This window comes from Haliotis rubra, unplaced genomic scaffold (genome assembly GCF_003918875.1).
Source record: "Haliotis rubra isolate DU_JTF1 unplaced genomic scaffold, ASM391887v1 Scf475, whole genome shotgun sequence".
Lineage (NCBI taxonomy): Eukaryota > Metazoa > Mollusca > Gastropoda > Lepetellida > Haliotidae > Haliotis > Haliotis rubra.
Genome location: NW_025767163.1, coordinates 711,954 through 739,630, shown reverse-complemented (window position 1 = coordinate 739,630; position 27,677 = coordinate 711,954). Strand labels below are relative to the sequence as shown.

Genomic DNA, 27,677 nt, shown 5'->3' with positions numbered 1-27,677 from the left:
ATTGAACCATTCGATTTCACAAACCGAATCCATGACATAAGCAATATTGGAGAATACTAGAACACTTTACAACGCATGAGCCTGAATGTCAATCTCGAATATACCATATATCATGAAGCTGTTTCATTCTTTGTTTGACATAATGTTCGTGTTATATAGTTTCATACTCTGAGCTAGGCATAACCAAAAGTTGCTGAGATTTCAGAAAAGTAAAATATGAGGTATCTGCTACATAAGGATAACGGAAAGACGAAAGACGAAACCCAGTCACAAAGAAACTTGTACAAGGACAAGACAAAATGTACAACGAAAGCTACCACCCCGAAAGACGAAACCCAGCCACAAAGAAACTGCTGTACTCTGCCTTCGTGGTTTGTTTTCATTGCTACCCTTGCTACGAATGATGATAGAGTTCCTTTACGTTATTTCTCAGCCCAATGTCTGATTTCTTTGAATATTTTGTAATGACAATTTTTGATTGTGTGACGGACACGGGGATACCTTTACTCACCATTGTGCAGAGCGAGAGAGGAGAACGAATGATACAGATGGACGTATTTGCGATTGAGTAAACTATGTCAGCCATTATGACAAAGATACTCTGATGACACATTCTGTTGGGCGCTGTGGCGTAGTCAGGCTCAGTGCTGTATTTTTATTGTACGATGCATTTTGTAAACACATACAACATATACTGGCCCGACTGTTGCAGTCGACGACCTCCTAAAGGACGTGCACTATAGCATCACTAGCTTGTACGTATATGTACAAATTAACCTACAGCATCAATGCTATGATTGCAATGGTTCAACACTCAAAATGCTCCCCATGATTCAAATATACATATAACGGGCAATCAGCTGACAGAAGTAGTCAAAGATTGTTCGAATGTTCAATAATCACACATAATGTATACACTAACCAGATGAGTGAGAGCGGAGATTCCAATTCAAAGGTCGTTTATTCCAGTATGCAATTGGGATATAGTGGTGTACAAAGTTGACAAATCAACTTCTATGACATCATTTTTGTCCTCCTTTGAGACTGCAAAACTTCTATCAAATCGTTTGGCACGGCATGTTTCTAATTATTATACAGTTGTATTTAGATAACCAATTGGACATAACGTTACCGTTATATACCAAACAGGTGCGAGTTGACAAGATAATGGCATGAAACGAAGTAGAGTGAGTGAGTGAGTGAGCTTAGTTTTACGCCGCTTTTAGCAATATTACAGGAATGGAACACCAAAATTGTGTTTCACGCATTGTACCCATGTAGGGAATCGAACCCGGGTCTTCGGCGCGACGAGCCCCACCGCCGGAATGAAGTAGAACTACCCAGACGTTACAGTCATCTGATCAAGTACAAATATCAGAGGGGAATTTCCAACGTTACAGTTACGTATGCAAACACGTACATAAAACACCAAATATGGACCTATGCTTTAAGTATGATTGCTCTATAGCAATTTCAATTTCAAATTTAATCATAATTTAACAGATAGTTTCACATTTTGTAATCATCATTTTGTTCGTGCTTGTAATGAAAAATTATTCACGATATACAGATGCTTCTTAGTGGTCACACTCAAATGGGTAATTTTTGCTCAATTCGATGCATGCTAAAGGTCATGTCTGTGGCAAGCAGACGTAATGGGAATAGAACAGCCCTTAGTGATCAGTTATCGCCATCATCCGAATGTTATGTGGCATTTAATCTCGAGCACATATCAAAACGATCACAATATACCTTTGCCATAATCTCTTGTATCACATGTGTATATTTCATTTGATATAATGAATAAGAAATGTTTTCTTAACATATGGACGGAAACCAAGATTCACAGAAATCGATATGCATGTTTCAATAGCAGTGTTTAGCTTTGATTTTAGCTCAGACCCTCGGGGTATGGGGTATATATATACAAGCGAGTCGGGTAAATCCGCCCAGCTGCAATGGCGTACTTTCGTATCGAAGGTAAACATCGTCTGCTACCACATTTACGCTTGAAATCGAGACATTTCACAAGGGACTGGCTTTTAATCACTGAAGGTAAGTAAATAACAATAATTGACGGATAAATTGACAGTTTTATGAAAATTCATTTTCTTCAGACTTTCAAAACTTTTTCTTCATTATTCATAATTTGATTTAATATGAAACACTCTTCCTTACATGGATGAAGTGATTTTTGAAAATAATCTGGCCTAATACGCTTCCATACTTCGGAGCTCCAGCTGGATGTTATGCGCATCAGTTGCTGCGAAGAATTACCAGACAGCAATCGAAGGCGTCAGAACGCCGGTAAGGTCAACCGTATGGCATAATCTTATAATCGTCAATAAAACTTATATTTCTAGGTAAATATGTTGCGATCGATGTGCTTTGGTGCGCGGAATTACCGGACGGCATTGTATATATATATATATTTACATATATATATACATTTATTTACCAAGTGACTGAGCTTCATGTTTATCTCCCATCATGAATTAGTGCCTCGTGTACCTTTTCCCTTTCAGCAAGATATTTCTCAGGTGTATTTCTAATAAATCCCAACAAGTATCGTCTTACCTTATCATATTCAAAATAAGTGTCTTCCAACTAATGAAATAACCCAAAGTAAAACCAATGGCGTTAATTTACCATGTTGGTGATCACACAATTGTACAGTACCAGAAAACTATTTCGTAAAAGTGGCTGAAATTAGGGTGTTGCTTTTCAACATTACACCAGTTCGTAAGTAAATGTTACAGTTTTCAATGTGTAGTATATTTAGGGAAGTGGACATTCCCGAACGTAATCTGAGAGAACCTTATTTGTATGTTAGTAATGTCTTCTATTATCGATGCGCACAATAAATCATCTTGTGTTTAGATCATCAGAGAGCGGGGTGATGCATTTGAAGCTTTCAGCATCATTTTACAGTGGGTAGGCTCACCTTATCCACAGTGGCTGTGATGAAGAGCCAACGGTGATAATTGTCAGAATACCGACAAGGAAACACCCACATTCAGAATGAATGTAGAGACCACAGTCACGACAGGAAAGCCCAGATTCACTATGGAAGGAAAACCCATAGTCATCATGGCATCGAAGCCCATGGTCACCACAGTAGAAACACCCATGGTCACATTTGTAGTAAATACCACAGTCAACGCAGTAGGAAAATATGTGGTTATATTAGTAGTAAAGATCACAGGCACCAAGGTAGGAACGCTCATAGCTATCATGTCAGAAAACCCCATAGTCAGTATTGTTTGAGGTGAGGTGAGGTGAGGTGAAATTGGGTTTAACGTCGTACTTGAGAATATTCGCTCATATGACGACGTGCATGCGTGTGTATGTGTATGTGCGGCTGCTTGTACTAGCCCAGACTTAAGCTGGTTTTATAGTGTTAGCCCATTGAGATACCATACCGCAGTGAAGCATGAATACCCCACTCAGACACATTAAAATGACTCCGAGCCGACCAGTCCTTGTTGTACCCATGAATGACGAGCGCCAGGCAGGGACCAACAGGTACCATATTTTAACGTCTTTTGGTTTGACGCGGTCTGGGATCGAACCCTCGACCTTCTGCTCTCCGGGCGGACGCTCTAACCACTACACCACGGAGGCGGTCCAGAATTGTTGGAAAGCCCATAAACACCATACTAAGGAAACACATGAATACCATACTAAGGAAACCCATGAATACCATTGTAGGAAACCCATTAATACCATGGTAGGAAAGCCCATAAATACCAAGGATACGAAAGCCCATAAACACCATGGTACGAAAGACCGCAGATACTATGGTAGGAAAGCCAATAAATACCAGAGTAGGAAAGCCCATAAACACCAAAGTAGGAAAATCCATTGTCAGCATGGTAGGAAAGCCAATTGTCGGCATCGTAGGAAAGTTCATTTTCAGTATGGTAGGAAAGTCCATTGTCAGCATGGTAGCAAAGTCAATTGTCAGCATGGTAGGAATATCCATTGTCAGCATGGTGGGAAACTCCATTGTCAGCATGGTAGGAAATGCCATAAAACCGTAGTAGGAAACTCCATTGTCAGCATGGTAGGAAATGCCATAAACGCCGAAGCAGAAACAACCATGAATACCATAGCTCGAAAGACAGTAGTCAGCCTGGTATGAAATCCCATAGATCCCACAGTCATCATGCTAGAAAAGCTGTCCATAACCCCACTAAGACAAACAATGACCACGTTGGGAACCCCACAGTGAAATAACTATTACCTGTTGGTGGATGGGTTTAAGGTCGCTTTGAACAGCAGAACGTAGAAGGAAGGAAAAAGAAATGATGCGGGTCAACCTGAACCCCAACAAGAATCAACACTAAGACGCCTGTGCATTTCAATGGAATAAGAAGTGCAATGTGTCTTGGAATAGTCATATATAATTGTAAAGCAACTGAGCAAACCCGTTCCGAAGGTTCCTCGGTATAAATGCTCTCTGACATGGGATTCATAATAGCAAGAGTTATTTGTAAAGGATCGATACCCCATGACGTACACAAACAATGATGGCATATGCCGCCTCAGCTCAGGGTGAGCTTAATTAGCAAATTATAGAGGGATCTTTATGCAGGGCTCCGAACAAATCTCCCTAACAAGCAATCATCGGGGCAATCCCCGACATACATGTTTGTAAGCATATGCTTGATCTCGTTGGTGACGTATTCACATAATTTACTAAGACACCTTCTGTAATAAAGACATCAGAAGCTCTTTGAGACATGACACACTCTTCCCTGAACAAATCCATCAATAAGTAGATGTCACTAATTACCGAGTATTTGGCCTGGGACGGTGAACATAGATCCTGCCGACTCCTCCAGAAGAACCATTGACTATTGATCTTACAGTGAAGAGCCACGACTGCACCATAACGGTTGAGCTGTATACGACGCTTTCCAGGCGTAGTCGCGTATGGCAAGTGGATGCTGTGCGACAGGGCGGTCCCGTGGGACAGTTGCTACCTTTATAGGTACAGCACCTGACCTGGATGTTTTAATAGTCATGAAAATTTGATCATGCCTTGAACACGGATAAATACCATCTGAAGAATTCTGCAATCATTACCAACAAGAGAAACTCAGCTGTGTGGAATCGATGATGTTGAGAGCTTGCGCTATGGTGGATATGACAGATTGTTTCATGTGAAGGGATTAGTATCCATTGCGAACTGTGTTCTGGAGCTAATACTGTGTATATCTCATGATGATGGCACACTTGTACAGCTTGTCATGACAGGAAGAAGAGGTAATGTATGTGAAATTTCTTCAAATGTTTCAACGCCCATCTTCATCAAGTAATTCATATAGTAGGTTGATGCGTCAACTTGACATAACTTTAGGTAAGCCCAGCTCTATTTGTCTACGTTTAGGTTGTTACTTTGTAATCACGGGGAGATCAGACTATTAGACAAGGGCAATCAGTCTATGTCTGTCTTCATGAAACGTCCTTTACCTAAGCAGTCATTATGTATCGACAAAATGATTACGGCAAGCTTGCTTGAAAGCGAAATTTGCTGGCAAGATGGAAGCGCTTTCAGACATGTTTTGCCACTTATGACATGTCCTTTATCGTACGTGTGTGTAAATGTTATTGGTTCAGTAAATGTTGTAAATATTTGATTGAATTACGTCAATACTCCTTTAGTGTTATGAGATTTAAAATTTCAATCTCTTCGAAACTAAATATCTGTAGAACTAGATCATGAACAGGAAAACCAATATATCAAAACAGAAACTTCAAGCTCAGAAAATTGCAACAAACAAGTATGCGATATTCTGTAATGTCTTATGTACTCCAACAAACTGTGCTCCCAGTAATCACACACAATCAATATGTGTGCTAATTTAGGACTTAATAATTGAATTGCTCTTCTGCCTGAGGAAAATTAGGATCAAGTAGCACGTTGACACACCTGCGTGGATACCGGCTACATGGTAAGTCGATTATGTTAGTGAGCATCGGCAAGTCCAGTTTATGTCAGTGTGTGTTGGTAAGTCATGGGTATGACAGTGGCAGTTAATGATTAAGTCCTGTTAAGTCAGTGAACCCTACACAAGTGCATTTCACTACTGAGAGTCCTTAGCAAGTTGTGTTTATGTCACCGAGCCAATCCTATGTATGTCAGTGAGTCTTGGCAAGTCCTGGGTATGACAGTGAGCAGTCTTGGCAAGATCAGTTTTCGTCAATGACTCTTGGTAAGGCATGTGCATGTCAGTAAATCTTGGCAAGTCGTCTTTATGTCAGTGAGTCTTGGCTATTGACTGGTCATCCATAATAATGTGAATGAGTCTTAGGAAGTCTTGATTATGTAAGTGTGTCTTAGCAAATTATACCTGTGAGTCCACTCAAATCCTGTTTATGACAGCCGGTCAATGCCTCTCAGGGAGAGTTAGTTATGCTTATGTCAGTGAACCTTCAAACGTCCTTTTAATGGCAATAGCAAGATGTGTCTATCTCAACAAGTCTTGGAAAGTCCTGTTAATGCCAGTGCGTTTTTGGCAAGTCTTGCTGATTTACGCAAACCTTGGCAGGTCCAAATGCTCTCAGTGACTCAGGTCTGTGCACATAAATTAGTCATTTGATGATTGTGTCAGTGAGTCTTGTCAAGCCCTGAGGAATCAGTAAGATATGGTAAGTTCTGTATATTCAGTGTGCCATGACAAGTAATTTCGGTTTATGTCTTTCTGTGTTAGCAACAACAGATAGCAAAATATTATCTTTTTGAAAGTACCAACTTAGTTAATAATGCAATGTATCGGAAATCGATACATCGAAATAACACTAAACATGAGTCTTCGTCAGGGACATGATGCTTTATCGCTGTGGAACATTCACGTCGACCGTTTACAACCTTATACATAATTGAAGAAGCGGATCAAACTGCAAAGAGTGTTTTCTAAGTATATCTAAAACATGGTTCTTTCTGTCACATGGAGCAATAATCTGGTCAGTGTTATCTATATCAACTTGGACATGAGTTGCTTCAGCAACTACGAGCAAATTATGAGTGGAAATGCGTTCTTAGACCATGTTGAGACGAGCTCGCGGACAGAAAACACTGTCTAATGCGTTGCGATCGATGAATTGGATTTTGTTTCGAGAGACTTGCCAATTAGACATAGGTGCTAGTGGAGCCTGATTCTCTGATTCTGACATTGGACATTGGACCTGTTCCTGTATTGATTACCTATGTCACCAGGGAGCCACACACCGGCTCAAATGTTTGTGTTTGCTCTGTACAGACACAGAACATATTTTTTCCCCATTTAACCTCTTTAGACAGGATCCTTTCAATCTAGACATATAAAATTTGTTAATGCAGTAAGACTGCTTAGCGTTCATTTATCATGGGCGATACCGTTCCATAAACAACTGTACACGACGTGAAGCCTATTTCCCATGTCTCCAACCTTGATATGGGCCCACCGAATGATAGTTTTGTGGTGTACATGTTTGCAGTGTGCATACCCGCTTTGCCAAAATTGTGTATTCTGGTTTGTAAATTTGAGCTATCCGATCAAACATTGGAATTTGCAAACTTCTGTGTCACTTACTTTGTTCAAAATTGAAATAAAATGTTTTATATTTCTTTACTGGGCTTATGGCGCTGGCTTCCTTCGTCACCAATACAGCTTTTTGAACACCAGAACATCATTACATTCTCTGTGAACATGTCAGCCGTGTAATTTCATTTAAATACTTCCAGTTTGACACACCAAGCAAACACATTATATTTATAGTGCTCTGAAATACATCACCACCGTTGATTTGATTTGCTATATGGAACAAGGCGCCTTTGGAAGCCATACGAACGGATATAATTTAATAAAGACCCTTCGAAACGTATCCAAAAATACTTTATCCTTCAAAGCATCTCGCTGCCATCAAAGTGACAGATTCTTCAATAAAACAAATGCTTTTGTGAAATAAGAATTGCATTTAATTGCTACATACATGCGTTTAACTTCGTAAATAGAATAATTTTCAAAGAAGAGTAGTTCTATAATGATCATATACAAATGATTTTGCCTTCCAAGGTTCGGGAAACATATTGAAAGCTCACACTGGATGTCACATAGCATACACAGTATAAAGCCACCATGCAAAGATTAGAATGCATTTAGTTTGGTGCCCAGAAGCAAATTAGTTATTTTAGCTGAGAATGGGATATGTGCAGACTGATAGGGTTAAGATGTACGGGAATGAGGGAAGAAAGACTGAAGATGAAGAATATATGTTCTGCCGTTTGTGAATAATAATAATCTTTATTTGCACTGAAAAGGCCACAGGCCTATAGTACATTAAGTTATGTTACATTTGAGAGGAATTTAGATCGGGTAATCAAAGCATAGTAAATGAACATTGAAATATTTTGTAGAAGAACTGGTTTTTTACTACTATTTTATCACATTTGAATGGACATAGTAATATCTTTTAATATATTTGGTTGGCAACCAGTCATAAAATGGACATATTAGGAGGAAATGTAATTCAATTTCTATTTCGTTTAAATTACAAAGTGTACATTATCTATGTTCTCTTTTTACATTCATATATCTGCCTCTTTCAAACAACGAATCATGAGAAGAACATCTGAATCGTGCCAGTGCTATTCTAAACTTTTTAACATTAACACAGGATAGATATGACTCAAGTACTATGGCATTTTTAAACAATGAATAATACATGCCGTTTGTGAATATATAACATCAACACCAGAAATGAACCATTAAATCCTCCGAATCAGATTCCATTGTGCACAATAGGATGTCATGGTAAGGTCATATTCTGAACAATATGTGATAAAGATTTTGTATTTCTTCTGTCATTCGCAGGAGGAGGGTAGGAATTTACCATCCGTACAAGGTTCTACCATGCGATTGTATGCACATATATGTATTGGCACGTCAGAGATATGGGTTCGATTTCCAATTGGTAGGAAGTGTAACACCTTGGCGCTTCTCTGGGTGCATGTTTGCTAAACACGCCACAAAACCAAACTCACGCATTGTTTAAGTACGCTGAACATGCCTAAAAGTATGCCCGGGATTTTCATTTAAAAACGACAGTGTCAGCTGTTGGTTTTGAATGTTAAATTACACATTAGATTTATTTAATTAAGTTGTTTATAACGTATGTGTTTGGGATTACACGTTTTGGTAAAAGAGATTCTAGTGTTTTTAGCTTTTGAGTTCCATCTGGTATTTGAACCCACACTCTCAGAGTGACGCACCTAATCGCCAGTACACAAAATCAATGATTACCCCACTCAGCCATCGCAGTTTCTGACCACAGGTGGTCAAGATCATGTTTTGGTATATTGTAAAACCGTGATTGTAATCCTTTGTTTATACTAGCACCTACTGCTGTATGTGTTCACACTTTTATCCAGTCGTTTACATGTCCGTCCACAACATCATCCCGTTGTATATATTTTTCGCGCTATGATTCACTGATGAATCACAGGTGTCCTTCTTAGCACAATGTGTGTTTTCAACAACCACTGGTTCATATGTTCACATAATTGTCCCCTGGTTTGTTCGTATAGACCATCATCCACTTGTTTGCTGGTTCACAATCCTAACCACTGGATACTTGCCAAGACCTCATTGTACATTTAACCCCTTTTCTTCCAACCTTTCCACGATCTTTTTCAAATTTTCGCTCTCTCTTTCTGGCCTATGGACACGTACTATATATTTTCTAAAATGGCTGAGACGCAAATCTACTCACTGACTCAGGAAGTCAGAGGCCCCCAAAATCATTTATAATGAGCTATACAAAATTCATTTGTTCTGAGTATTACTGTCAGGTCACCGTGGCCGCCGTCGATTTCAAAGACCGCTGTTACCACTGGAACATTGCCTGGTAGATCACAATGACATGGTAATATGAAACGAATCATCAATTTTTAAAGAAAGAAAGGCATTTTTCTTGTGATAGATCGATGAAAGCTCACACGGTATGTTTTGTCAGTTTGGTTTTATAAAAGGATAAGATTGAAATGTGTAAAAGTGTTTTTTTCCTAATCTTCCTGTCAGAAGCATCCGTTTCAATTCAGATAACGCATGCAACAGTCTGAACAATTGGACTTGTTTTAGGAACGAAAACGACAGATATTAATGATTGGGTTCGTTGCTGCCTCGTAATTTCAGGACAACGTGTAAACTTAATATGGTATTAAAGAACGAGAAAACTTGTGTCTTGTGTTCTGTAGAGCTCTGTCTTTGGCTTCACCATTCACTTCGAGAAGTAAATTCAGACATCATGCACTAGTTTTAAAGTGAAAACGTTTACAAATCATTGTATGTTCGATAAGCTGGTGACATGTTACACCCAAAAAGAGCTTCATGAAGTCGGGTTTGTTCAGAGCGTTTGTAACCAAACGAAGTTAAAGTGAATATAAGACACTAGTTCCGCGTTAGAAAAGTGACATTAACCGTACAAAATGAATTTGTTTTCAGAGAACTGGTGACAAGGTACAATTAACGGAACCTGCTTGAAGTCGCCTCTTCCAGACATCAGCTCCAAGGCGTCTTCAACCCATTTTTTTCATTGGAAGCATTTACAAGCTGAGTCAATAACGGAATCACAGACCGGAGCTAGAAGAGTAATAATGTAATTTCCAGATCACTACCTTACACACAAACGTGCTCTCAAGGAACGACTGACGCAATGAATATAATGACACACGCTGATCATTAGCCAATGTCCTGGGAAACACTGTGCAAATGTGCACCAATTCAGGTGTGGCAAGTGACATATTAAAAGCTGGAGAAAAAGCTTACAAGATACACTGCCTGTCCGGAAAGTGAGGAACAATGCTTCTGTGACGTGTACATAAGCTAGAAAGGAGAACGAGAACTTTAATGATTAATGATCAGCATGATAAAGGTTGCCTAAAGAGGTCATGTATTGATTCCCCGAAGCATGATGCACAAACAATTTGTTTGGTTATTTTGACCACGGTAATTCCACTCCGGAATGGATGTCACCAAATCTATGTTCTTGATTCGATGGCGGATCAAATCTCCTGACTAATATCGTATTGCACTGGTTTTCGGGATGGAAAAAACGAAATGTTGTTTCTTCACGAATGGTGTCTGGTACATGCTGTGCAAAATCGACAAGAACGATTTTAGCGTGGGGCAGAATGTGAAATAGTGAATTGTTAATGGTTATTTTCCCAGTGTGCGACAGCAACGCAGCTACTTTAGAACCATAAACATTTCCTGATTCTGAGGTAATGAGGGATGTTGACAAAGTTCGTTTTGATGAATAGGACAAGTTCACGGTGTCACTTCTCGTATAAGGATTGAATCATACAGCTGGAACGTCAGGGCTTTGTCTCAAGAGATTACAAGGGTTTGATGATATTTCATTTGAAATCCTTTCACCAGAAGCTGATACAACGTCTAATATTTGGATACTACCTCGACAATGGCCACATGTACACCGGCGTCATATCCTACAGCTCATCCACAGTGTATGGTTTGAAAACTCGATGAGTAAAACTGAACCACCAATAACATATATTACTTCTCGGAGTCAGAGGTTTGAATACAACATCGGTGCTGAACAAATGTAAACCACTATAAACATCAATTCAGAGTGTGGGGTTTTACGACAACACCTTTGATGAAATATTGCCAAAGATGTTACCGCTCTCAGCGTCTACTAGCACTATTGGAGATCAAAGAAATTCATTTCAAATATACTGTTCATAGCGTGAGGTTTGGAAACACACAAGCCAATGATGAAAATTAAACCATCATTGCAATAACTTTTCAGTTCATAGTGTGAGGACACAATCGTTGATGGTATGTGATCCGGCAATCATATCACTATATGATCATAGTTTGTTTGTTTTTTGACATAGCACATTGGTAATAAGAAGTGAAGCGACATCAGCCCCTGTGACAAGGTATGTTTTCCAACTGGCGATATAGCGTGAACGATAGTTGTGTTAATCCTCCACGACTCAACTAACGTCAGCACGGTTGTTACAAGTGCAATGAAGTTTCTACACAGCTGCCTTCTTCTCTCCGTCCATCTCCACTTTGTCCTGCCTCTTCTTACGTGTAAGTAGTGTTTCGATAGTCACTGGTATTCCGTAGTTTGTTCCTAACTCTGACTCATCCTGGAGTTAACACAAGACAGACTTTAATATGGTTGGGTTTGTTGTTAAACGCCGCACTCAGCAATATTCCAGCTATTTGAGCGGTCTATAAATAAGCGTGTTTGGGCCAGACAATCTAGTGATCAACATCATCAGCATCGATCTACGCAATTGGGATACGATGTTTTGTGTCAGCCAGGTCAGCGAGCATGAGCACCCAGTCTCTTTAGTCGCCTCTTACTACAAGCATGGGTTCTGAAGACCAGTTCTAAACCGGATCAAAGCAGAAGCTAATTCCATATTAACAGCTCTTAAATATATTAATAAACACCGTAAATATAAACAATACATAATATTTTCCGATTCTCTTTCGTGTCTTCGGACTATTAAAAACCTTTCTTGTAAACATCCACTTTTATAAGAAATTATTTTATTGTATAATGAGCTTGCTACTGGCCAATGCGACATCGTCTTTTGTTGGTTACCCAGCCACGTTGGCATTTCTTGGAACACAATGGCCGATCTTGCTGCCAAGGCAGCACTGAACAAATCTGTGACGCCACTTCTCTGATTACAAAGCTGCTGTTAGATCTTATATCCGTGATCTGATGCCAAAGAAGTGGGACACCCAAGTGGGTATTAATAAATTACATGAAATAAAAGTCTATATTGGTTACACCTACTTGAGTTGTCAGTCCAGATTTGAAGAGGTCATCATGCGACGGTGTCGTTTTGGCCACACCAGATATCTACATGAATACCTATTGAAAGGTGAATATCCTCCGTTCTGCATCCTTTGTGATGAGAGAATCACGGTCAAGCATGTATTGCTTGACTGTGTTGAATATTCCATCACAAGGGATAGCTATTCTAAATCACGAACTATGAAGGATCGTTTTAATAATATCAGTTCTCATTTAGTTATTGCATTTTTAAAAGAATTAGATTTGTTAAATGATTTGTATAGGTAAGTTTTTTTATGATTGGAAGTTTGAATTAATAACTCAGATTGGTAGTGGCTGTATCCTCGAGGGGTTAAAGTACTGTAAAATTATTGTCCTCCTGAGAGGGTACGTAAGTCCGAAAACATTCCCAGTAAATTAAAATTCCACTTTTAATCGTAGAATAATTGTTATTTTACTATACGGCAAGATTGCTAAATTGCTGAATGGATGATGTAAATCCAGCTAGGGCCCATGCAGGAAGCAACTGTACTGTAAGTCCCCATGGTCCCTAGTATGGTGATCTACCTTCAGTTGTTAGCAAAATATAGCCTGTTTTTGCATTGTATTGTCATCTATAGTTAAACTGTTTTAGATCTAATTACTAGTTTTAAATTCGAATTTTTTATAATCTAGTTATTTTACTGTCCTTCGTTGACAGGTTTTTTACAATTTATCATTAATTACTATGTATAAAATTAATTGTTCTCGTCACGATATGGCTGAAATATTGCCGATGTGACGATACATTTTAACTCACTCACTCACTCTAAACCGGATCGTCACGGGTATGTTTGATATCAAGGCTAACCTAACGGAAATATACTGACTCACATATTCAAGTGTTCAGCCGAGAAAAGGTGGTTAAATACCATCATAACTTGGCAAACAAAAAGTTCATGAGCAAAAAACGGCGATCCTTTTGAAATCGGGATATAAAATAACTTGACCACCATACAAGATATGCAAAATATTGAAACTAGTAATTAATCACGTCAATACACAAAATATCCTTCATTGTCTTCCCCTCCATATCTGATTGACCTTTTCCCAAGAATACCTTTTCACCTGATTTTCTGAATGTGATCTTGAAGTAATTCTAATATTGCGGGCAACATTATCAGGCATTTACCTTAGAAACCCCCAGTAATTCTATAAACTTATAGCATAACTCAAGTTACAGGGATCACACATTGTCAATTTGACATGCACTTAAGATACAGTTCTACTGCAGTCTTTAACATAATAAAGCGTAATTACTAGTGACAGTGATGACAATGTCAATTGCGAATATTACAAGAAGGATTAATTTTAATCTGCAAGAAAAATAACTAATTTATGTGCGACACACAAACATGGGCCCATGTGCTACCAGGGCAACGGGTCGTCGTGCCAGAAATCGTATGTTGTAGGTTCGAATCCCAGTTTAGATCATTACAGCAGCACTCTATGCTCCTTGGTTTCACCAAATTAAAGTGGTCGACGGACAGGACCAACCGCACCAGACCTGCTGTCCTTCCATATCAAGATGACACGTCCTAATATAACTGATATGATGCTCAAAATGCAAATCAGCGTAAAACAAAACGTAGTCAGCCAATCTTCTTGAAGCCCCGCTGTCAGGTCAATAGGAGCCTACTAGAGGCGCGCGTAATGGTCATCTTATCTGGTTAGATTTAGGTTCTAGACAATGCAATTTTCTGATCATAATGCTTCGGGCGCATTTATCCTATTGCAACGCTACATTGCCTCGCCATTATAACATTCCGGATGTCCATTTCAACAAAGCTGACAGCCAGTTAGTTTAATCGATCCTTAACGCTAGATATCAGATGTATGTCCGTGGGCTTGTTTGTCCTATTTCACAGACAGTCAGTTGAGTCCCCAATTCCCAGAAGTGTTTGTTCAGCAATTGCGCTCATGGAGGTACGAGAACTATCGGTAAAGAATCATACATTAAGTGAGACGTGGTCGTACAGATACTTCTCACATAAATAGGTTGTTCTTGTGGCAAGGTTTGCAGTGTTGAATATGTCTTACTGTTTATTAGATTTACAATGTCAACTATTGATCATGGTTTGTAAAAACATGCGCAATGCATTGATACCTTTATGCATTCTGGACTTGAAGAGCGCAACCTGCTTACAAATTTCTACCACTCCCACCCACATCCCTTGAAATTGATCTGCACATTTAAAACATCAGATGGCTTGTAACGTAGTGGTATATAAAGATGAACGTATTGCAACAATATAACAACTACTTACTAACTATATAATTATATTCGAGAGCATGAATATGGTCAACAAAATTAATTTCTCTGCCAAACGCTGTATCCATGTTTGAACAGCTTCACCTCAATCGATGATAGGAGGGATGGAAAAACCATTATTGATTTGGGCTTTTGTTACAGTTTTAGTATGTCCCCAACACCATGTAAAAGCTGTTGTGTGTATTGCATACATGGGGGATCCAAATACATGGTACTGGTGTTGTCTGCGAATGTTGTCTCAAGAATGCATGAAATTGTGTGTGTCTTGCAGGGAACACGTTCAGTGATATGTAAAAAAACTGAAGGTCCAATGCAGTGCAGTCCTGTTGTTCTGGGACACCTTTCACCTAGAAACCTGTGAGAGTACATATACACATGAGCATTAACCAAGCAGTCCTGTTTATATGTGACAAGCATGAAACCTATACTTGTTAATGTATGTGCTTTGAAAACCAGCGGCCCATTCCGCGTATTTATATGGTAATTGTCACGTTTTACTCTGATTAGTACAAAGCCAAAACTTACATTGAAATTTGGCAACAATTTACTGATCTGAGAGGAATACACTAGACGTGCATATCAACGCTGCCGAAGGTATGGTCACCATGGCGACGCGACCAATCTGATTGTCACACAGTTCTCAAATAATGAATGTTATGATTGTGTGAAACACTTCTGGCGACCCCTTGCACGGATAGTATCTGTCAGTCTCCTCCTCGACCATGCTTTGAATTCTCAGCGTCGGAATCCTCAAAAAATTTCTTATGGAGTGCCGCTGTCAATCCCTGCAGATATTGAATAGGAGGGTCTCTATCTTGCACCTGATGTTCAAGATGTTCAATCGGGTTCATATCGGGGCTCCTTGCGGGCCATGGTAACGTTCCGAGAAAGGTGAGATCTACCGTTGCCATCCATGAAAATCGGACGACTGGCTAAGGGGTGGGCATGACAATGTGGCAGGTACGGCGGTACCCTTTATTGCCTGTTCGTAACGTTGACCATAAAGTGTACCGGATACTGTAATGAGATCGATCATACGAAAAAAACCGATACCATCACTGAACCACCACTAAATAGTTCAGCTCTATGGACCATTTCCTGGTGATATGGCTATTTACGACGTCTCCGTACGCGACTACGACTGCCAGTAACGTGTGAAAGATAGGCCAACGAACTCACTGCCATGTCCTGAAGTCGTCTGCACCACAGACAGATGTCCCTGACTGCGCCTATCTGTGAGGAAGGGACGTCTGATCGGACGACGTTCTCTCAGGCCAGCAGCCCCAGCCTCCTACTGATGGCACTGGTGGAGAGATGGACGTCCCCTCTCAGTGGCCAGTGCAGTTTCACATGGGATTGCGTCTTGCCAAACAGCGAAAGGACGCAGTCATCACGGTTATTGTGTTTCCTCGGTCTTCCATGTCTTGGGCGATCTTATACTTCACCGGTAGCCACGTGCTTCGTTATAAGTCGACTAATATCAGTGTGGTTAAAGTTAAAATTAATACCGACGTCCCTACATCATGCATGTCAATAACGTGCATATTCTGAAAGTCTTTTTATGCTAGTTCTGTCAAGCTTTAAATCAGTTCAGAAAACTGTAATGCTCATCCTGCAACTATGCGGTGAGCTTGCCACCAATAGCTTTTGAGATTTTGCACGTCTTTGACATGCATGTGCATTTCATGACTGGGTATTATCACCTGCTTGGACAAAAATGTTAAAATTGCCCTTGCGGTCAGATGGTGCGTAATTAATGTTCATGCATATGTATGCACACGTGTTGTTAACCATTTCGTTTGCTGCTCACAGAGCAAAGGTACTTATCTATAAGCCCTTCAAAGGTATAATGAACTCAAGTATCGATCCATGCCCAACACTCAAACCACAGTGTGCCACAATACAGTGAGCCTCACTTCACAACTTTGAACATCAAACAGTGTAAACAGCTCACTGCTTGTTTAATCCCATACAGAGTTTGCGTGAATCTAGATCTGTCTGAGCAAATACAAAGAATATTGACATACTGGGTCTTTGCAAACTGCAGGTTTCATTATATGGTTAATATGAAGCACATGTGCACAGTCACTGCATCGACCGCCGCAGAACTATACGGCTCCATCAGACATTACGATATTGAGTTTGTGTGTTACTGTCCTCATGGGGAAGATATGTCCATCCTCATAAACTTAATGGCGTGTTGGTGCAACCATGTAATTCAACCATCGAGTAGTGTCGATGGGACTCTGGCCATCAGTTGATTAGCAATCGAGATTGAGAATCATATTGTGCAGTATTCACATGCTTAAACTTCAGATGCGTTCATGCTCAATATTTAGGTTGCGGAGGTCCCTAGATAAATCGATGGGGTTGCAAAGTTATTTGCAGGATCCAATTAACACTTTTATAACGGTACGGTCACATTACGGTTTGGTGTGGGTGGATGTTTCTCTCTCTCTCTCTCTCTCTCTCTCTCTCTCTCTCTCTCTCTCTCTCTCTCTCTCTCTCTCTCTCTCTCTCTCTCTCTCTCTGTGCGTGTGCCTGTGCGTGGGCGTGAGCACCGCTGAAATACAGATTTGTGTGTACATATAGGTGATACTAACTTGACAAATTTGGAATTCAAACCATGGTTATCGAATAATGGCACAATGCTTTAGGCGTTTATCCCGGTAACGAAACTCGTGAAGATCCAGATTAGAATTGGTCTTCAGCAACCAATATTTGTCGTACGCGCTGACTAAAGGTATCGGGTGGTCACGTCGCATCCCAATTGCATAGATAGATGCGCATGCTCTTGATAACTGGATTGTCTTTTCCAGACTTTTAATGTCTCTGTGCGTGATGCAAACGTCATGGAATAGTACTCGCCTTGCATTGTCCAAACACAAGGATTGGTGATGACTATGATGACCCGTCACATTTGACATGGAAGTATTTGCGTATTTCTTCATGACGTAGTGAGAGCATTTATTGCAGTCTAGTTATACAATGTTAAGTTGTTTTCTTTGATTGTTTTCACATAATTCATATTGTACATCCAAAGAGTCCTGGATCATATATTCGTTAATGAAGGGAAATAATGTGTTCACATTAAATATTTTCCAGTCCTCAGGAAGTAAGACGAAAGTTACAAATGAGTGTCGATCTTTGCTTGTATAACATTAATATACTCATGCCAATAACGCCCCCTCTCCAATAAAACAAATTGAAGGGGGTGACAACCATTATTGTCATGAGTATATTATCTTTGAATTGAAAAGTTGTAATGATTCATACAGGATACTGTCACAAGCGGGTGCAGGTTCCAGGTCAGGTCAAGCATCCTATCTTTATTCTTGGAATAATAGCAAAACGTTTTTGTTATGAATTGTATAACCAAATGGCGTCATATCCCCGCGTTGAATGTGATTCACGAGCATGAACATGGAAAGTAATTCTGCGTATTGCTGCGAAAACAAACTGCTAACAGTTCTTTTTTTCAGATGATTTAATTGTTTTCTCGCGAAGACGGTCATGAACTGCATTAACGATGTATCGGGTCTGGCGTTTTAGTGATAACAGAAAAGACATGAAAGCACAGGTCAATCGGGAGTGACTACACTTTTATAACACATGGACTGCCAGACAGTATGAGCTAATTGACTCAAGCTGGCTTCAGTGACCATTTGCTGGCGCTTAGACATATATTTGTTGCATTAACAGATGGAACGTTGGGCACGTCCCGGCTATCTCTATTTCAGACTACATGACAGAATGGTGCTCTATGAGTGTGCTAGATATGATGGACCGTCCAATCTCAGCAGGGAGGCTGCGTCTCACGTACGAGAATGAACGATACCGGAAGGACATGGCTTGCACGATGTCCATCCGGACACCTGCTGACCATCACCTGATGGTCAGGTTTCTTGACATGGAGATCGAAGGGTTCATGTCGGAGGGCTGTGAGTCAGATTACTTGATCCTCTATGATGGTCCGGATGACAAGAGTCCTTCTATGGATAATCACAAATATGTTGAGCAATATACAAGTGAGTCTGAAGTTCCTTGTTTTACTTTCATTTTTACTTTTTCATTTAATTCCAGCTTTATCACCACGGTTGAGTCCAGAATAGGTTTTCACATGTTGTTGCAATGAACCATTTCCGTTTGTGACACTTCTTTAAATTCAATCCACATTCCATTGCAGTATGAATATTTCAATTACTGTTTTTTCAATTTTCAGTTTTCCAAGATAGAAACCCATCATTTCTATGTATTACTTCGCATTCTGCTGGCCGTTAATTCTTATCATCATCCCTGTTAAGGATTGCACGATCACGAATTGTGACATCATTCATTGTTTGACAATGTTCAGTATGACGACATATGTTTCTCAATTCCTGGTGTCCCCCTGCCGTGATATTGCTGGAATATTGCTAAAAGCGGCGTAAAACCAAACTCACTAACATATATTTTTCACAGTTGCTGTAGTACATGTAGGAGACATCACTTTGTCGACTTCTCCACGATTAATAGACAGTAACAGCTAAATAACAGATTCATGTCCATTATCAGATAAAAAAAAAAGGTTTGATCAATCGCCCACTTTGATATGGTTTAGAATTTAATTTAATAACGAATATTACCAACAACTGAAAACAAATGCCAGGTTAAACAAATTCAGGGTTACGACATTCAAGGCATCAGTAAACTGTTCAAAAGGATATTTTGGCACGACATCTGGATGCCATAAATTTGACCCATCAGTATGTCGGGAGTAATACTCTGTTTTGACATACTCCACCGTACAATGGACTTTGGAATTGATTTGTGTCGCTGTTATTTATCTTCCAATAAAAACAATGACGCAATGAGTGTTCAAAATATTATTGTTCGTAGCAACCATGCTACATATCGTTCAATATCACGACTGACTGCAGGGCACAAATGTCCAGTATCATTGCACTTACATAGTCCTATCAGATTTCTCCACATGATGTTTTATAACTGTAAAAAGGAAATTTATCAGGATTGGGAAGGGATAGAATGACACGTGACATTATTCATCATAAAGCTAAGACAGAATAATCCGACAAATTTACTTAAAACCACCATTATTATACCTAATCCTGATTAACGCAAGATGTTATTTCAGCGTTATGTCTTATAAGAAAACCAATGCTAGAGGCCCCTTCAGAACAGGACGTGACATTTTGCGACAACATTTATGGACAAGGTGCTATGTAATTACATGACTGCAAAATGTGCGGAAGAGCAGCGTGTGCGTGCGTGTGTTTGTACATGTTTCTTTTCCAAACGTTGTAACTTTTGGAAAAATCTCTTGTTTGCTTCAGAAACTCCAATAACAAACAAATTATGTGGGTCTCTCACTCCTCGTGCAACGTTTGTCACCACCGGCGATGTCGTCACGTTTGTGTTCCACAGCGACTTAACAATTGAATACAGAGGATTTGACCTCATTTTTACTGCATTCCATACTGGTGAGATTTACAGTCGGTGCCATTGAAAGTATATTTTTAGTGATAAAGATAAAATGACGTTGTTTGGAAGTGAATGATCCTCTTGTCCTGTCTGCGAATCCTTCAAATCACGATCATTCAAACAACAATTCGATATCCAAGGTTATGTCGCTTCAGTGTGTTAGAATCCGCTTTTCGTGTGTTGGAGTCCTTCTGATTACCACCGTTCACAATATAATCCTCTAAGTAGTATTGCAAACATTTTTGTGGAAGGATTCCATGATCATGGTTCGAATCTCTAATTATCCCTAATTGTTTTCCTTGGTTTGTCTGTACCATGTACAGATAGCAAACGCCCGGAACCTGCATGACTAATGGATGTCCCTCACGTCAGGTTTACTCGCCATTTTATGACTAAAATTCTGCTCGAAACGACGTCAAATCGAAATAGTTCAGTCGCAACAATATTTACTAACGATGTTCGCCATACACTAGAAAAGTACCTGTTTCAAACCTGAATTTTGTAACCTTGTGCATTGTCAGATTATTTAAATTTTGAACTGCACTCAACCTCGGTACGCATGTACATCGTCATATGAGCGAAATATTCTTAAACGTTAAACCCCATTTTACCTCACCTCAATCCCGGTCTGGCTGTTGCAGCGACAAATCTGGAGTTTTTCTGACAGGGACATTGAGCACAAATTCTTTGGTTTTCTGTCATCACTGGAAAACGTCCTCATCTTATTTTATCTTTTTCGTCTTGTGAGCTGTGGTTTGTCTTGGAACATAGGACATGATTATCATAATAATAATTATAACTACTAATAGTAGTCTGATGAAGCAGGTAAGGAGCGTGTGTCCGGAGAGAGGGACACGACAATGGGTCTATGCCCAGGAACCTGTATCTCCATGCTCGTATGTTTCGTAGTTGCGATACAATAATATACATTACAATTGGTCTTCTGCGGCGACTTACAGGAGTTGGTTGATGCATGTCATCAAGTCCCGAGCAGTGTTGCGTTCTCTGGTCCACACCCGAGTATTTTACATGCCTTCATCTTGAAGCTTCGGTATCGTTAAGCTTGACAATAAACAACACACATGTAAACAATACACGTTTCAATGTTTATTTTGTAAAGTTAGTTTGTTACTACTCTTTTAGGCAAATGTGACACTACCGAGTTCAGATGTGACAACAAACGTTGCATCAACACCAGCCTCCACTGTGACGACTTCAACAACTGTGGCGACTACAGCGACTGGTGCGGCCCCAGCACCATCCTCATGGTCCTCATCATCGTCATCTGTGTCACAGTCTTCATCCTCCTCGTCTCGTCAGTCATCAGATGTGCATGTAAAGAAAAGGTTCGCAAGTTTTCAAAGGTAATGTCTCCTTGTGTATGTTTGCTGTTCAATGCCCCGATCAAATGTATTGCAGGCATATGATGACAGACAGTAATTGAGCAATATTTACAAACAAACCAGTCACAGATATCATGCGCAACGTTCCATGCAATCGCGATACACGCAAGTTACTGAGTCTTACCATCCGGGGCGGTGAGGTAGCCTAATAGGGTAAAGCGTTCGCCCCGTCACGCTGAATATTGACACAAGATTCACTCACTCACTCCTTAGCATTCAATCTATTTAGTCGCCTCATACGATAATTTTTGGTCGCTTCTCTGTGTGTTTGGATGTATCTTTTGAGAAATGGGCACAATATACACAACATGATTGATTACTAAACGTAACATATCAACCATTAAAAGTCCTGATGCTGGTTTAAGGTTGTAAATCGCGATCGCCATCATAACAGCATAATGTTTAATTGCAGGCAAAACATTTCCACAGATACGCACCAATAACATTGAACATTGAATAATTTATGTCTGTATAAAGGTCATTGGCCCGTGTGCAATAAATGCAACGTGATGTGTGATATATAGACAGCAATATGTGCGCATCAAATCGATTTTTTAATGAAAATATGTAATATTGCGATATCACAGTTTCACTGTTGCTTGGGGTTGCGAAATTAGCCGAGTGAATCTCATTCATTGTACACTGCATATTTCAATGTTCTGAGTGGGTGGGGCTCATGTATTGCCCACATGGCGTGAGTGAACTCGTTGTAGCGTGTAGTCTTGGGATAAATTCTTCATTTGTCCTGTACCATCTTGGAATATTCATTTACCATCTTGGAATATTCATTTATCAACTTGGAATATTCATGTACCATCTTGGAATATTCACTTACCAACTTGGAATATGCATTTACCATCTTGGAATATTCATTTACCATCTTGGAATATTCATTTACCATCTTGGAATATTTATTTACCAACTTGGAATATTCATTTACCATCTTGGAATATTCCCACATTACAGGATTGTATAAAACCTTTTATCGCATGTGTACAGCCTTTGCTATCGGAAAGGAATACCCACACCGACGATCCAATTTGAATACTTTACACTTGATGATCTTTTGCAACCCATGCTTGTAATCTGAGAAATTATCAGTGCAATAGACGGGATTCAGTTGGTTATTTGATTTATTGTCCGTTGTTCAGCAATATTCCAGCTATTTGGCGGCCCTCTGTCAATAATCGAGTGGTTGACATTATGAGCACAACTGGGATACGATGGCATGTGTCAACCATGTCAACCAGCCTGACGTATCCCATTAGTCGCCTCTTAGTCAAGCATGGATTGCTGAAGACCAATACTAACCCGGATCTTCACGGGTCGGGTTCCAATGAAATAGAAGCGTACTCAAAGGACTTGCGATTATTTTACAACGCGATAAAACCTCATCGCGTGTCGTATGATGAACCTTTACGTTCAATGAAACGATGTTTTGCATTTTTATATTGCATATGCAAAACAAAGCTGAGACTTTTATTGATACGATCCGTATCACGGCCTAAGCTATTGTAAATTTCTCAATCATTATCCTCAGAGCATTTGACTCTGGCGTATGTACAATGTAGAATTATGCCATACAAAATGTTAAGTTGCCGTCACCACAATAATAAAATATGTCTGGCAATAAAATTAATGTTGGGAAGATTTAAACCAAGAAAAAGATTGCACCTTGTCGCTTTCGTATGTTAATGTTTGCTTAATGTATGCTTTTGGTTCCAAAACTCAATTTACCGGGTTAAATCAGCAACCAGGTCTACATCGAGCATCCTTCCCTCTCATAGTTTTGCCTCTCTTTACTTCCATTCCTTTGTTTTTGCAGAGCGGATCATCGGGGGCTGATAATGACCTCACCACGACCAGTACGGGCATGCGCGTGTCTTCCTTCCGGGGTCTCTCAGGACGTAGGTCATCAAGCAGTTCGAACTTGTCTTCAGAGCCTCTTGCACAGCAGGAACCGCTCCTGAATGAAAGTCAAAGTAGTGTTTGACACAGACGGGCCCGTACTTAAACAGGAAGACTCTTCCGCTGCGTTGTGTGAATGTTGTGAAGCGAGTGTCACGTGAAGACCTGTCACTACCAATCTTGAGAGATTCAGCTATATTTCTTTACCCGGCCCCATTGAATTGGAAATTGACATTTGACACACAAAATGGACCAACATAGATGGTACTCCATTTGGGTGTACCTTAATGGCGTTCAGAATTGCCATGGTGTGTGAAATACATGTGCAGCCTATATTATTTACATTCGGAACTGACTGTGTACAGCTGGTTAGGAGATGCACATTATCTCACTCATTCCGAGAATTCCTAGGCATTCATTTTGATTGACTGATTAAAGGGTTAACTTTGGGCAACAAGATGTACAAGGTGTCAAATCTCACGCGGAGAAATATTCGTGAATGGTGAAGAATTGACTAAAATGAGATTCCACCCTACACTTCAAACGAGATCGATGCCCCTTCCTTATGACACAGCCAAGCCTGATTTCACTCGGTAACGTGTGGTTACCCCTAATGTCATGTTCCTGTTGGTACACGTCACTCGGGAACGTTAAGCGTCAATTTGTGAGAACACCACCGAAAAACAAGTAATTGTATTTCAAGTCAAAAGCGTGTTTTGTACGCCATGGCAAAAAAATTAGGTTAGATTATAAACTGAATGAACACATGGTTGTGAAAAGAACTGGAGTGAAATGATTTGTTTTGGCACAGCCTTTGTGTGATCGATGAATCGATGAATGGAGTTCCAATGCCAAGATGCTTTTCGTCACTCAACGTGGAGTATCCATTGGATAATTCAAGTGATGTAAGATGTACACATCACAACAAGCCCAATATGTGATTTTAATACAAGTTATATATGACGGAAGATCAAGCTCTGAGAATATTCTTCACATGATTCACTCGACCAGTTGTGATTAAAGAGAAAATGGACTGAAACCAGATGAGGAATAAGTGAAAATATATTCGATACATTTTCACTGGGTATTACAATTTTGCTTTATGCTGATAAAAAAATTCGTTTATTTATTTCATCGTTTTCACTGTCAGCAAATTGATCAATGGCAACACGCACGCAACGTTGCAAAGAACTGAAATGACGTCATCCATTGTTCATGACACAACAGACTGTTTTGTGTGACGTCGTTTTGATAATAGGTTGTCGGACAACATCTGTGAAAAAAACATATTTTCCAGTATATACTCCTAGAATGATAAACAGAACAAACAAGACGGAATTACGCATTACGGACATCTGGCCTAGGGAAATAACAGGAACGAACCTCCTCCAGCACCAAGGCTTAATATGAATTCACTTGTTGGCAGATTATTCTTAGTAGCCTATGACCTTCATTCTAATCCTAATTCAGATTTTGGAATATCAAATGCATCAGCCTATTTAGATGTTTTATCACTGATTCCATCAGGATAGACTACTGACTATCGAAACGCGATAACAAGTGTTCACGATGGCGGACTGGAATCAAATTTCGTTGTCAATATTGTATTCTGTTCACGGTTGACATTCAGTTCTTAGGACATACAAAGAACAACAAGTTGTCCCATTCATTACACATAAAAACTCAAATACAGCGAAACTCCAACAACACCGACAGCAACGTGCCGAATGTATATCCAACCTAATCGTCCAGGGTTTTAGGTGATCCGATTAACGAATTCTACGTGAGACGTGAACTGGTGACGTTCTAAAGACGTTCCTGACTAACGGGTTGACGTTTTCACAGTCATGTATGTACTTATAAGTGGCATTGTGGTAGCCTGGGAGTTTGCGATTCAGCGTGTCACGCTGAAGAGTCCGGTTGATTCCCCACATTGGTACAATGTGATAAGCCCAGTCCTGATGTCCCCCGCCGTATTATTCCTGGAAGCGGCGTAAACCATTCTCACTCACTGTACGTATAACCGCTAGTTCTTCACAGAATGATAATAAAAACATATCAGCAACTTACGTCAGTAACCGACCGCTGACCAATTACTGGATATTTTGTTTGGGACGGGCTTTTTTCACCCCTACAAAATACATATCTTTCGCTGCAATTTTCGTCCGGAGATCAAATTTTGCAAGGCTTCTACTGAACAACGATATTTTTTGTAAAACCTTAGGTATTAATTATGTTCCCGACTTTTCTTGAATAAACTTTATCTAAACTATTGCAATCCCAAATGATCGGTCCATATGGAGTGAAGTGTAACTACTCATTTCAATATTAAGCAATTGTATGTTCAGTATGATGATGTCGACAGGACATGTGAATTAAGACATTAAGTGCTACAACTGGAAAAAGACGCCGTGTTTTATTGATGAACCGCCTGCTTATGACTTTATTATATATAAAAGTGTTGAAGATGACAAGTATGTAGTCTGAAATAATGAATACCACAACCAACGATTACATTTACCTTGTTGCTTTGTTCCAAAGAAACACAACTATAAAAGCTTAATAATGTCGAAATGGTTCTTGAATAAAAACTAACTGCATTGATATTAAAATTATAAGACTTTGTTATTGATCATACTTTATTATGTATATACATCTCATGATATATAAACCCGTGAAGGTCCGTGTCAGAATTTATCTTCAGTAACCCATGTTTGTCGTAAGAGGTAACTAACGGGATCTGGTGGTCAGGCTCGCTGACTTGGTTGACACATGTCGTCGGTTCCCAATTGCGCAGATCGATACTCAAACTCGTGATCACTGGATTGTCTGGTCCTGACTCGATTAGATACAGACCGCCGCCACCATATAGCTGAATATTGCTGAGTGCGGCGTAAAACTAAACTCACTCACTCACTCCCTCATGATATATAGGGGGTAGCCTAGTGGTTAAAGCGTTCGTTCGTCACGCCGAAGTCATGGGTTCGATTCCCCTCATGGCTACAATGTGGGAAAGCCCATTTCTGGTGTCCCCGCCTTGATATTGCTAAAAGCGGCGTAAAACTACACTCACTCACTCACGTTTGATGTATTACGTGAACAATTGACGCTAACATCTTGCAAGGGAAGCAGGAAAATGAGCATGGCAATTGTTTGATGTTTTGCACCAGACGCCTTGACACTCCAGGTACAGCAGGGCGGCCTGTAGATAATGAAGCCGAGACCAGGACAACCAATGATTGATAACATGAAGCGACATGTCTTTGGGATTTTAGCAATATTCCACAATCCGAGTCACAACATTTGATCCTCAATACAGCTACAAGAGGTGACGAAGGACTGTGTTTTACCCAGAATTCCACAAAAGTAAAACAATGTATTGTCCTAAGGTTAACACATATTTTGCTGACTGACAATAAACTATGTCACTATCAAAACTCTCAACTACTTAAAGTAGGGTGGCTCTTTGGTTAAGTGTTCGTCCATCACACTGAAGACCGGAGCTCGATTCTAAATATATGTTTACAATATGTGAAACCCTTTCCTACTGTTCCTAGTTGTGAAACACGCCATGCTGTTAGCAAGACTGACACACACTCACTCACTCAGTATCTGTGTTTGTGTAATGATCACAAACTACGTGATGTAGACCACCTGTAGACTCTAATATTTTGGGAAAGCTGTAGTCATTAGATGAATGACTCTGAGAATGCGGGGTTTCCGTCTATTTGAGGACATGGAAATAA

The 27,677-nt window shown here is 39.8% G+C and overlaps 2 protein-coding genes across 2 annotated transcripts; both read left to right on the top strand.

Moving 5' to 3' along the window:
• The first annotated feature begins 12,006 nt into the window (after positions 1-12,006).
• On the top strand, positions 12,007-20,388 carry LOC124290824 (deleted in malignant brain tumors 1 protein-like). The gene is made up of 3 exons (XM_046727653.1): positions 12,007-12,107; positions 18,880-19,167; positions 19,601-20,388. Exons 1-3 carry the CDS (start codon positions 12,041-12,043, stop codon positions 19,666-19,668), a joined length of 423 nt encoding a protein of 140 aa, XP_046583609.1. The 5' UTR covers positions 12,007-12,040; the 3' UTR covers positions 19,669-20,388.
• LOC124290805 lies at positions 20,297-24,016 on the top strand. The gene is made up of 4 exons (XM_046727631.1): positions 20,297-20,354; positions 20,473-20,619; positions 21,764-21,984; positions 23,849-24,016. The coding sequence occupies exons 1-4, from the start codon at positions 20,297-20,299 to the stop codon at positions 24,014-24,016; spliced, it is 594 nt and encodes a 197-aa protein (XP_046583587.1).
• The last annotated feature ends 3,661 nt before the right edge of the window (positions 24,017-27,677 follow it).